Below are 14,006 nucleotides of genomic sequence, written 5' to 3' on the forward strand. Positions count from 1 at the left end.
TTGTGCATGCAAAATCAAATCAAACATGATCAATAAAACTTATTTTTCCCGTGTAATCAATTAATATTCCCTTATTCGAATTAATTACGAATAACTTACTTCAATGCGATGGGGAGTTCAGTGTCAACTCGTTAGATGGCAGCACAATATTATACGTACCTTTATTAATAAAACTTAGAACTCCTTAATACACTTCCTTAGTATATGAAGGCGTCTTAATAAAACTATGATTTTACTATTAAACTACGTCTCACTTTTTAGCAATAGATGACAGCAGTAACGGTGTTTCATATGTTTTTCCATTATTCGTTGTTGCGGAATGCAGAAAAATAGACTAAAATTTGACTCAAAAGCCAACATGGAAATTTTTTTGCATTTGTGAAAATTTTTGAGAATTCATAAAATAATTTTTTGAAAAAGTAAAAAAATGAATGCAGTAGAAAAATACTTGATCGCGTATTCTCCCCGTTAGATGGCAGCACATATTTCGGAATGCGTGGGGAAAATTTAGTCAAAAGCAGTCATGGTAACTCGTGGGAAAACTTGGCCAAAATTTGCCAAGTGGGAAATTTCTTAGCATTTGAGGGAAATTTTGAGAGTTCATCAAACAAAAGAATTTTTTGAAAAAAGTAAAGAAATTAATGCAGTGCAATATACTTTTCTATTGTAAAATACTTTATTACGTATTTTTCCACTAGATGGCAGCACATTTCTCGGAATGCATGGGGAAAAATTTAGTCAAAAGGGAAATTTTGCCGGAAGAGGTTACCATCACTGGTCAAAAGGTAGGGTTCACAGATTCGAATACTGAGAAAGAAGGACGGCTGCATCCTTGAAGACGTTCTTCACTAATCATAATTTCTACAATAGATGACGCTACTATCTCGACCAATAAAACATGCCTAACACTAAAATAGCAGAACCACTAAAAAAAACACAAAAAGTTATGGGAATTTCAACAAAAAATTCTCTAGTTAAGAAAAGAAAGATAATTCTATAAAGCCCCTAAAACGGAAGACAAAAAGGACAAATTTTCCGAAACGTAGGAGGACGCTTGAAATGACATCAAAAAAGAAAATACGTCCTCCTAAAGGAAGATGGAAGCGTATTCAGCCTGTGGCTCTCCCATGTCTTCCGAGAGACGATAAAAAATTTTAAATATGTTTTGAATATCTAAATAAAATAATTAAAACATCCAAAGAAAATGCCTTTTTCACAAATGTTATTAACTGAAAGTTTTCTTTTTTCGAAATTCCTTTTGTCCCTCCCAATGCCCGGGGTACCAGAGCCCCTGCACTCCCCAAGTTATTGTCTCACTTGCGCAGCCCCCTTGAATGTTCCCCCAGTGTGTTCCCTCCAAAGAGCGAACCTACACTTGCCCATTACATAGCCCCCGTACAAATTAAATTTTATAGTCCCCACCGCCCCCAACCTGTCTAGAATTTACATGATGACTCATGGTGAAAAATTTTACTTGTATCTCATCATCGCGAGGATCCCTTTTTCTAAGCTATACAATGGTAAGTCGCATAAATTCTCCTGGCCCGTGTCCCAAATATGGCCTCGGAGGGGGGATTATCCGATGCGACTTGCCCTACTCAAACCGAATTTTGTAAAAAAAAAAAAAAAGAACTATGTGACACATCTACAGATCGCTTAAGCGTCCCGTGGTACAATTCCAGAACATTTAAGCAGCCCGTGGCACTTTCAGGTCACTTAAATGACCCGGGATACAGTTCCAGAACACTTAAGAGATCCGTGACACATTTAGAAATCCCTTGAGTGACATGTGACGTAGTTTTAGACCATTATGTGCCCCCCCCCCACTGGGGTTCTACACAACTCATGTTACCCGCGGCACATTCTCAGATTATTTAAATGATCCGCGGCATATAATTACGGATCACTTGAGTGATGCGTGGCACAGTTACAGAGCGCTTAAGCGGCCTGGACACATTTCCAGATCACTTATATCCGCGAAAAAATTAGAGATCACTAAAGTGACTCTGTAGGGCACTTATCAATAGGGGGGATGTCACTTCAAGAGTGCCTACAAACTATCGAAAAGTTTTTCTCGTACCGAGTAAGATGAGTAAGATGCTATTAAAAATATTTCATATTTTCATAAAGGGTGGTTGATGACGTAAGCATTATCCAAACCCCCCCCTCCCCCCTTGTCATCAAAAGTCAGCAAATCGGAAACCCCTCCCCCATCGATGATGGCGTAATACTTGAACGGCCCCTTACACTTGAAAAGTGTTTAGAAACATCTTAACAGCATCATGCTTGCCCGGGACGAGCAATGAGCTGAGCCCAAGTATGACATTTGTTGATGTCAGTTGCTATGAAAAGTAATCGGAGACCCCTCTCCATTCAGCAAGGGGAACCCTTGCCATGCCTAGTGAGTCTGTGCATTAAGACTACCCTTGTTGCGTTGACAAAGTTCTATTTCGCCCCCCCCCCCCCCCGAGATCAACCTTATTTTAAATTTCAGAAAATCAATATAAGTGAACCATTAATAGACTTCGTGGATAACATCATCCCCTCACGATATGAGGGACCTCACGATCCATGCACATCACCAAAAGAACACAGACATGAAATGTCTGATACAGGGCAGTCTTAACGCATGGGCTTACCCTCGAATGGATCGTGGGCTTTGAACGCATTAGGAACCTTATGCTCTCCCCACATCTTGGAGTAGGGCCATGGCCCCCACAAGGGGTGGGCTGGCAAGGGTCCAGCCCTGGGGCCCGGGAGGATTTTCATTATTTTTGTTTTTTCACGCTGTAAATCCATCATAAGAGAGCCCGTGAAAGTCTGGTCGGGGGGCCCGCAAAGGAACCCAGCCTAGGGCCCTACTCCAGGATGTGGGGGCCATGAGTAGGGCCCATAGGCAACTACACGGCACACCAACTCCGGTCATATCGCCGTACGACAATTCCAACCAGTGGAGTTGGGTGGGAAATGAATTCACAATCTATCGGTGGTCGCCCTTTAGCGGTAGCCGTGGGCCTCGTCATAATGGGATTTGATACTACGATTTTCGAGAGTATATGTCGAAAGCGGTCTTGTTCGTTCTGACACATGCTCACACCCGAATCGGAGAATCTTTGGGTGGTTTCATGCAATGTCGTCTTGATGCATTGGCCCACCCAGGCATCTCAACTGCAGAGAGACCCATGAAAATGAGATCTGGTTGAAATTTTTGAGAGCAAGCATGTAAATTGGTGAGCAGGTCTTTTTAAACAGGTAAGAGGGCCTCAGAAAAATCATTCTGTCCGGTGGCCTACGATTTTTTTATGACTGCCCTGATTTTAGGCCGATCAATATACTTCGCGAGTATCGAAAATGGGTTTTAGCATCGAGAAACTCTTGAGAGCTTCAGGGCTTTAATGAGCTATGCGGTGCTCTCGAACAAAAGGCTGAAAATACTCCAACTAAAGGCTGAAAACACTTCAATTTCAGCCGAAAAAAATCACATCCCCATTATTATAATTCATTTTAAATTATAAATTCTCAAATTATTCCTGAAATATTATTCTCAATTATCAGAACCAGGGCCCGATTATTATCTCAGTGGTCAATTGAAGAAGGCATTAGTGGCCCCATGATTGGATTCAAACTAGTTGCTTAAATTTGGGCGCCATCTAATGAAGGCTCTGTGGAAATTCCTCCCTATTTGGCCATGCACAAATCATGCTGAAGTCGGATATCAATCTTCCAGTCCTTATGATAATTAAAATACCTCAATTATCTCATAACTTCCTTCATTACCTCAGGGGAGTTATTACAAATCAGTTGGATATTCTTCCACCAGCTACTGCACCATCATTCACCATTATCTAAAAAAACGCTATTGATTGTTAATCAAATATAGTTCATATCGAAAATCATTGAAATTCTGAAAATTCGCGCCAGAAATTATCCACAGCTCAATTCATTATTCATGTTTATACCGATTTTTCCTCAGATATAAAATATGGCTTCCCGAACCATCCAGTAGCCTAAAAAAGACCTTTCTTCCACACTTTTAAGGTATAATATACATGGTATACAACATGGACTCTCAACTTCTTTAAATAAAATAATTATAAATTGAATTCGAAAAAATCTCATCAGAAAGATACCTTCCATTTTCCGCACCTACTCAAACTGGAACGATTACGAATGCGATCATTAACATGAATCGTAACTTAATCATAATCATCAAGAAACAAAAATTTTCATGAAATATTGAATCAAAAAAAAAAACATGAACATGAATGCATGCAAATATTCAAACATTTCTCATAAACTTTATTAAAATAACCAAATGGGGAAAAAAATATATATCCGCTTCGAAAACCGCAACATGAACGCCATTTTTTTTCTTCATCCTTACCACAAACAAAGCCTCAAATTACATACAACATGGTACGAAACATGATAAAGTCCGAAAATGTTATTTTTTGAAATTTTAAACCGTCATTCACAGAGTATTCGCGAAGCGGGGCATTTCAGTCAATTTCGAATAAACACATGCCGAAAACAAATACAAGCAAAATTCATGTAAATAAAGTCATCGACCGAACATGCGTGTCATAATGGGATAACCAACACTGAGAGAATGAAAATAATAATACTAAAAAAAAAAAAAAATGTCCGAAGTGATGTCGAAGTTAGCCAATGTCCTACATCGTCATCCTAAGGAGGACCCACAAGAAGCTCGGCACCAGGAAAACCTTGTAGAACGAACCATTCGGAGGACCCATAACTCCACTCTTCGTGGTGTTAGAGTGGCCGTGCGTCGTATTCGATTGACCATTAGGTGGTGCCGTAGTCCCTTCACCAGGTTGAGCTGTCGACGCATCCCCAGCGGCATCGTCCTGGGCCCTGATGACGGCGCCGGCGTCTCGGTTGACCCTGTAGTTCAGAGAAACGACACGATAAGATGGAGCGTCTTTCTTGGCCTCGTCAGGCTTAGCAGGTCCAACATTCGATTGCTCGTAGGACTGGATGCCGAAGGCGAACAGCAATGCCAATGCTAACCATGGAGTTTTCCTCAAGGCCATTCTTTTCGAAATTCTTGTTGGAGACGACAAAATGATTTGGATCCCGGAAAGTTACAGGAGGAAGAGGAGCACAAGCTGGAGATGATACGAAGAGCTCGAAGCACACGAAACGTTCAGTGGCGTAGATTGACAAAAAAACCGACGAGTCTTTTACTTTTGCTCACGCACAGTCGCAGTGTAATCCGAAGTGTGAAAACCGAAGAAGCTTCTAGATCAAACTGTCCAAATTCGAATCGCGCGTGACGCTTAATTTCACGCGAAAAAAAAAATTATAACAATCACGTGAGCTAGAATGGCTCAGAAAAGGATGAGGTACTCTTTTGTAACGACTCGCCATACCTTTATTAGACACACCGTTCTGCATCATATGAAACAATAATGTGACGTCATCAGATCATTTGATCATTTTTGTCCCAGCACGGTCATTTTCTGCATACGAACAGTAGCGTATTTACGAAGGGGGGGGGCCTTTGGTTCAAGGTGGCATTTTCGGGGGGGGGGTGGAGAATTTGAGGAATGCGTGGTCAAGAAAGTCAGTAGATTGGGAGGAGGACGGCAAAACTTGTACAAGCATCAATGAATCCGACTCTGACCAGGCAAAAGGGGCCTAGGATAGTGAGTGAATAACCAAAAGAGTGACGTGAAGGGTTTGCAAGCACGTGAGTGAGCAAAAGACTGACTTGGTCTGAGAGTTTGTAAGCATGTGAATGACCAAAAGATTGACCAAGAGCAAGTGTAAAGGTGTAACTGATCAAAAGAGTGTCCTATAAAGCAAGGAACCATGTCTGTGAGTAACCAAAAGAGTGACTTATAGAGTGTGCAAGCATGTGAGTGACCGAAACAGTGTGCAAGGATGTGAATATCCATGTGAATGACTAAAACGGTGTGCAAGCGTGTGAATGAGTAAAAGAGTGACTTAAAGATTGTGTGAAGATTGGAATGGCATTAGAGCAGGGGTTCTCAACCTTTGAAATCCCGCGGCCCGGTCGATTTCTTTTTCGTGATTGGAAGGACCGGCCATACATACGACTAATGGGAAATAAATGGGTAAAAATGAAACAATAAACCACTCACGGCCCGGTTTGACCGATATCAGGGCCCGGCGGTTGAGAAACACTGCATTAGAGACACAGGTGTACTTGCAGAAGTGGGGGGATCCAAGCGGAACAGCAGCTTTTTTTTAAGCCACTGTGGTGGTCGAGTGGGCAGCGTGACGGACTCGCAGGCCCCGTGTTCGAGCCCCTCTGTCACCACAGTGATGGTCGGCTGAAGCTGGTTTTCTGTGGTTCCCAACTTCGAGGTGCTATTGCGAGCAGATCTGCCCGATTAGAAAGTCTCGCCACAGAGAGCAACAGGCCTGCGAACAGTAAAAATATAGTCATAACACTTCATTCTTTTCACTTCTGAAATATAGATGGCAGTACTGAAAACTCATACACGACACTAGATACTCACTCGGATTGTTAGGGGCCATTCAAGTATTACGTCAGCATCGATGAGGGAGGGGGGGGTTCCGATTTGCTGAATTTTGATGACAAGGGGAAAGGGGGTGTTTGGAAGATGCTTACGTCATCAACCACCAAAGATATGAAATATTCTTAATGGAATCTTATTCGGTGCGCCAAGAACGGAAAAAACCTTTCGATAGTTATTGGGCACCTGAACTAACATTCTACCTATTGATAAGCCCCCCTACAGAGCCACTTTAATGATCTACAAACGTTTCACGAATCCTTTAAGTGCTCTGCAAATATTTCCGGGCCGCTTGAGTGCTCTGGAACTCTGCCACGCATCACTCAAATAATCCGTAATTATGCCACGTAATCTGGGAATGTTCCGTGGGTAACTTGAGTAATGTAGAACCGCACTGGGGGCCGCTTAAGTGCTCTAAAACTATGCCACATGTCCCTCAAGGGATCTCTAAATGTGCCACATGTCACTCAAGGAATCTCTAAATGTGCCACATGTCACTCAAGGGATCTCTAAATGTGCCACATGTCTCCCAAGGGATCTCTAAATGTGCCACGGATCGTTTAAGTGTTCTGTAACGGTGTTGCGGGTTACTTAGGTAATCTTTGAGTGTGAAAGTGATCTTTGAGGCCTACTTCAGTGAACTGAAAATGTGCCACGGGCCACTTAAATTATTTGGAATTGTGCCATGGGTAATTTAAGCGATTTTTAAATGTGCCGCTTAGTTCATTTTTACAAAATTAGGTATGTGGGGAGGGCAAACCACATCAGATAACCTTTAGGGCCACATTTGGTCTGTGGGTCAAGGGTTTACCATATATGGCTTAAAGGGTGGGTCGCAATGAATTTTTTAAAGATAAATTTTGAGTTCATAGCCTCCAAAAAGCATTGAAATTAACAGAAATTGATTATAATAACATATAAAGATATTAATTTCCGAAATTTTTATTTTTAAAAAAATATTTTTCGCATTAAAAGAAAAATTTCGTCTGGGGAGGAGGTGCAGGATCCCCCATGACCCCCCCCCCCAGCCCGCGTTTCTGATCCCACCAATATGCGTAAGGAAGTAGGGGGTAGTGATGACGAAAGTTTGCTGACACGGGGGGGGGGGGTCAGAGTTTTCCTTACTTTTTCTGACAAGGGGGGGGGGGGTCAAAAATGGCTAAAAATCTGCTTACGTAATACTTGAACGGCCCCTTAGGTACACACACACTTCCGGCACAACTCACTAGGTAGTAAATTACCCATGGGGATAGCTTTGCTCAGTTTGAAAGAAAGAAAGCTTTTTTTTTATATACTCACTGGAAGGGGGTTAGTGCGCTAACCCCTCGGTGTGGCACTCCCTGTGGTAGTAATATTTTTATGTAGTCATGTCACACGTTTTTGTTGTACCCTTGCGTCAGCAAAGTTTCTGACAAAGACGAACCCGCGACACCTATAAAAATTCTTTGGTACTTTATGCGAGTATCTCATCGACCTGTGCTACCGCGCCCGACGTCATCAGAAGCGTATTTGCAGGATGGCTTAGCAGACCAGGGCGGTAAGTTCAGAGGGGCGGAAAATTTGAGGAATAAGTGGTCAAGGAAATTATAAGAATGGAGAAGGGTGGAAAAATCTGTTTTTAGCTTCGATAAACAAAATCTATATCACTTTTTACAGGCGATAAAACCGTAAATTCACTTCTTCCTTGAGAGCGTGGGACCACGTCAGTGAACGACCAAGTGACCAAGAAAGTATGCAAGCATGTGAGTGAGTGACGCGAAGAACGACCTCCAGCGTGCGCAAACATGTGAGACTAGAGCGTGTGAAAACATGTAAGTGACCAAAACAGTGATCTAGACAGTGTGTGTCAGCATCGTGGGAGAAACCAAGAGGGTGTGTGAACTAGTGTATATAGGCAATGAGAGTGACAAGAGAACGAGGGACCAGGTCAGTATAAGCATCCGGAAGAGTGACCCCAAAATGACCAAGAAAGGATGCAAGTATGTGAGTGACGAAAACAATTACCTAAAGCGTGTGCAGGCATATGAGTGACCCACCCAGAATGTGTGCAAACATGTAAGTGGCCTAGATCGTGTGCAATCATGGGAACGACCTGAAGAATGTGCAAGCGTACATCAGTGGACGACCAAATGAGTAACAAAAAATGACTAAGAAAGTATGCAAGCATGGGAGTGACCAGAAGAATGACTTACATTTACATTGGCATTGGCTAAGCCAGCTATGGCACAGGGCAGCAAATTTGAGGAATGCATGATCCAGAAAATTAAGTAGAATAGGGGAAGGGCGACAAAATTCGTGTAGCCCACATCAGCAAAACCACGAGTCCTTCTCTGAGTGTGTCTCAACCTTTTTCAGCCCAAGGGCCCCCATTTGGAGCATATTTTTTATAGTAACTCCCCCCTCTCCCACCGTCTTATTCAGGGTATTATCCCTCTATCCTCATCCAAGAGCAAGACCGGTTTTTGATAATCGAATTGAATTTGATCAAAACTGAATTTATAATGAAAAAAGATTTTATGAATAAGACCTTGTAAGACCCTAATCTTGAACCCTGGGCGAGGCACGGATCCAGGAGATGGGTGATCATGTCCCATATGAGCCGAATTACATTGGAGAAATAGGTCTATGTAAAATGCGGAGCTATCCAATGAACCTAAACAATAAATCGACGCTACCGACACATCGCCCTGGGTCCGTGCATACCCTGGGCACGTTCAATGAACTTCCATCTTGCGAAGGTTTTATGATTGGCTGGCTGTCCCAACATCGTGGATTGCCGAACAATGTGGTTTTCTGGGGCCCACGCTTAGCTGGCGAAGAAACAGCTTACATATTTACATACATACATTTGAAGATCATAGTGTAGCCCAACACCCATGAATATGAAGCCCTGGGTCATGTCACCATGTCATGTCACCAGATTGCACTGTTTCTATGGACGTCTGGGCTGGATTCTGATAATGGTCGCATTTTTTTACACCATATTTTTTCACAATTCTCTGTGTCCCTTCACCGCTTGTCGTGGTTCCTTTTTCATTTGATTTTCACCCGTGGCCCCTTTAGAATTATTCCAGGACCGTGAGAGGCGGTGTGATCATATCGCCCAGGTTACGAACCACTGGCTTAGCGGGCTATTGGCGAAAGCGGCAAGTTCGGTAGAGCGGTGAATTTTCGGAACGAGTGGTCAAGGAAATTAATAAAATGAGAGAAGGGAGGCAAAATTTCCTTATGTTTATACTGTTAAAGAACGAAATTGGCTATTTCGCGAATTGGTCAATTTTGTTAAATATTAACCCATCCAATGTCTTCGAACCGAATCATTTCTGCAATTCGGACTTTAGCCATTCTTCGCCAATTCGCGACGGGGCCGAAGATTTCGCGAATTTGCTGCACTTCGGGCTTCGTCAGTAACACATATACCAAAGAGAGACGGTGAGCCATCCGACTCTGCCTAGAGAGTGAGGGGCTTGGTCAGTGACTGGCCAAGAGACAAAGGGGCCCTAGTCAGTAAGTGACCAAGAAAGTGTGTAAGCGTGTAAGAGACCTAGAGAGCGACGGACAGAGTGGATGAGTGACCAAAGAGAGTGACCTAGCGTGTGTAAGCATGCCTTGTTGCATTCCTGGTTAAGAGAACCCTTGGTTCATTTCCTATATTTATTGTTTAATTAACCTTCACGTCAACATTGCAAATGACACTCATATGCGTTATCTATTGGCATAGGACTCACATTGGAGACTGAATTCACGATGTCTTACGTGACGGGCCCTCATTTGGATACTGGCCAGTGGCTGAAAAAACTTGACCTCAAAGAGTATTCGCATCTATTCAGCAGCTACAGTGGAGTAGAGGTAAGTTCTGAAATTAGATACATAATTTATCTTAAGCTATTTTTTTAACACATTCACCGTTGTGCTGTCACGACCAAAGTGTAGAGTCTATTGGTCAAATGAAGTCTATTGGTCAAATAATAAATGAATGCCATGAAAATTGTTTTGAAAAATCTGATGCTTTAGGTTCCATGAAATCAATGTCATTTCTGTCTTCTAGGATATATTATCACTGACTGAACGGGAATTGAAATTGATGGGCGTCAAGAACGGGTCTCATAGAGCTCGGATGATGTCTTCATTGGTGGTTCTTAGAGACAAATACGACAGAGGTTCGTATCTTCAGGAGTATTCTTTCATATCGTTTCTCAATAACTAATTCCATTAGTTAATTCCTTATGCCGAAGGTGCACATACAACCTCCGGCGCGTGGGTCAAATGCGACAGGCATATAGGTTCCATCCTGCCCGCTAAAGGTGTGTTCCGGTAGAAAATTATCAATACATACAACCCGATAAAAGCCTAGACTGACCACATTTCCTTCGTAAAAATGCAGGAAATCGACGCAAAAATAACCAAATGGAAGTGAGGTTGCCAATTACAGAAAAAAAAACTGTCAAAGGCAAGTTAACTTGCCAGTTACAGCCAAAAAATTGCCAGGCAAGTAAAGGTGTCAATTAGTACAGTCTTATAAATCTGTATATAGTACAAGTAAGATCACGGCAAAAAAAAAAAAAAACGTCTAAAGCACAGTTTCCCAAACTTTTTGTTCCATCGCCCCCTTCTTCAGAAATTTCTTTTTCTCATCGCCCCGAACTAAAGCGAACCCACAAGATCCTATGTTATAGCCATAGACATAAGATTAACTGGTTATATTATATCTATGGATATACACGAAGCTTCTATATATCGCCGTTAGTTTATAAATCATGTAAATAATCTCCATTTTTGATTTTAAAAATTCACGTATAAAAGGGAAAATACGGGACACACACACACACACACACACACACACACACACACACACACACATACATTCTATGAAAAGGTTGAGGCAACCAAAATTACTGAAATGTCCCGTAAAATTCGGGTCACATGGTCACCTTACGCATAGAAGTTTTTGGCCCGCGAGTGACAGAATTACCTCACGTCTAGCCCGCGGACTGTGGTTGGTTAAAACCCTTGGTTTTTAAATAGTATTTTTAATGGTACAGTAGACTTTCGATAATCCAGGAGTGCGTTAATCCGGCCCCATCCAGTAATACGGCGTTTTTTAGGTGGGTGTTCTTGGAGCATAGAGAAGGAAAACATGCCACTGGTATGTGGGCAGACAGACATGGCCGTTGAAAGTCCATCTTGGGATGGTTTGCGCTCTTTCCAGAACGGATGGACGGTCTCGGAGTGTCTGTATGAGCAGAAGTTTATATTATTTTAGATGGGCTTTTTCAATTGACTTTATTGAAATCTGGCGATTACGACAAGGGGTCATTCAAGTATTACATCGGCATCGAGGGGGGAGGGTGTTTCAGATTTGCTGACTTTTGGTGACAAGGGGCGGAGGGGGGATTGAAGGTCGCTTACGTCATCAACCGCCTGTCTTCTGACTTTCAGTTAGAAAGTTGTTGCCCGGTCTCTCTTGAGACAAACAACAACAAAAAATCCCATATTTCTTAGTGCAATATTCGCTGAGATATTTGAATTCAAAAAATCGTCGAAAACGAGACAAAGAACAGCATAAACTAACAGACTTCATGTGCTGTTATTTCTCTCATTTTCAGTGGTTTTTGAAAAAATATGCTCCCACCCTCCAGATCGGTATTTCTCAACGATTTTTAGCACGTGGCCTCCTTTGACCATATCTACTTCTTGTGGTCCCTGTGTCTTATATCCATCCCCCCCCCCCCATCGAATAGAGGGGAGCAAAATTGATATTTTTGATCATTGTGAATTTAGTAAAAATTTAAAAAAATTAGATTAAATTTATGCTTTAAATAAATTCATAGTGAACAAAAAGATGATCTCTGAATCCCTGTGAAAGGCCAACGCCATCTATAACAGAAGACCTCCACGCGAATCTCATGCCGTCACTGAAGAAGATCATGCCGTTGGATATACTACAAAAAAGGGTAAAGATGGCGCATGTGTCGGCCTGCTATATCCTATGGCTATACGTGAGATGACCTTCTTCAGTGACGTCAAGCTTCGTGTGCGGAGGCCTTCTGCAAGAGATGGTGTACTCCAGGCACAGTTCCAGAGAGGTTTGGCATCATCCAGGAGCCGAATTATATGGGAGGGGGAAAAAGCCTATCCAGGAAAATACGGGATGATCCAACGAAACAATAAAATCAATCTTCCCCTTGCGACACATCACTCTGGATTCGAACCTATCCTGGGCTAGAGTTCAGCGAACTTCCTTCTTGAGGGAAGGGGGGGGGTGTCCTAGGCAAGTCCGTTTCAACAATATGGGTTTGAGACATAAAGAACTGCCCGAATGGGCCTATGCCAGGGGTTCTCCACCTTTTTCCACCCGCGGTGACCTTTCCCCCAATCAACGCTTATTCGCTCTCCTACGCAGCGGTTTAACAAAGAATCTCTTCGAAAAGCTTTGTAAGGTTCGCACTCGGGCGCCGCGGAGCACAGTTTGAGAACCCTTGGCCAATGCATTAAGTTTGCCCTAGTTCTGTAAACCGTTGTGCTGGATTCTGAAAGTAATATAATTTTTTCCTACCACATTTCACTTGAAAGTTTGATCTCTTCGGATCTCTCTGTGGTTCCTTCATCACTTGTCTCGTGGCTCCTTCTTTCATCTGATTTTCACCCGTGACCCCCTTAGAATATCTCAAGACCAAAAGTGCTCAACCTTTGGGATAGTGCGGGTCCTTTCATTGGTTTTAAAATGTGTCACGGGCCACTTGAGTGATCTGAAACCACACTGCAGATTACTTACATGATCTGTAAATGTGCAGGGAATCACTTAAATGATCCTGAAGTGTGCTGCGGGTAAACTTGAATGAACTGGAGCAGGACCACTGGTAACATAATTGATATGGCACTACACCCAGTGTCGCTTAAATGCTCTGGAACTGTGCCACGGGTCATTTAAGTGATCTGCAAATATGTCGGAGTCATTTAAGTGATCTTCAAATGTGCCGCGGGTCATTTAAGTGATCTTCAAATGTGCCGCGGGTCATTTAAGTGATCTTCAAATGTGCCGCGGGTCATTTAAGTGATCTTCAAATGTGCCGCGGGTCATTTAAGTGATTTGTAAATGTGTCACCATCGGTTCCAGGTCACTGTTTCAGTGACCTTTAACTGTGCTGCGGGTAACAAGAGTGATGTGGAACTGCACCAATGGCCACTTGAGTGCTCTGTAAGTGCACCATGGGCCTCTTGAGTACTCTGTAACTGTGTCGTGGATTACTCAAGCGATCCGGGAATGTGCCGCGGGCCATTAAAGTGTTCTGGAATTACGACATAGGTCACGCAAGTGATCTTTAAATATGCCGCAGGTTCCAGACCATTTTATAAGAGATTGGCCACTTTGGTGAGGTCACTGGTGGGCCACTTTGAAAAGAGGGCACCCAACTGTATTGTGGGAGTCAGTCATAATAATTGACAAAGAACAATTGGTCAACTAGTGAACATTTTTTC

At 42.6% G+C, this 14,006-nt stretch overlaps 1 protein-coding gene across 2 annotated transcripts in view; it reads left to right on the forward strand.

Moving 5' to 3' along the window:
- Positions 1 to 14,006, forward strand: part of LOC149077233 (breast cancer anti-estrogen resistance protein 3 homolog) — an 81,858-nt gene that overhangs the window by 23,420 nt on the left and 44,432 nt on the right. For both annotated transcript variants that reach the window (XM_089244970.1, XM_089244969.1), the window contains exons 2-3: positions 10,249 to 10,376; positions 10,576 to 10,687. In XM_089244970.1, coding sequence (XP_089101096.1) covers positions 10,275 to 10,376; positions 10,576 to 10,687 — 214 coding nt within the window. In that variant the 5' untranslated portion in view covers positions 10,249 to 10,274. The remainder of the gene's footprint in view (positions 1 to 10,248; positions 10,377 to 10,575; positions 10,688 to 14,006) is intronic.

Source organism: Pholcus phalangioides, unplaced genomic scaffold, assembly GCF_987345545.1.
Source record: "Pholcus phalangioides strain wild (caught in Gottingen) unplaced genomic scaffold, Ppha-v1.0 ptg000015l_1, whole genome shotgun sequence".
NCBI classification, from domain to species: Eukaryota; Metazoa; Arthropoda; class Arachnida; order Araneae; family Pholcidae; genus Pholcus; species Pholcus phalangioides.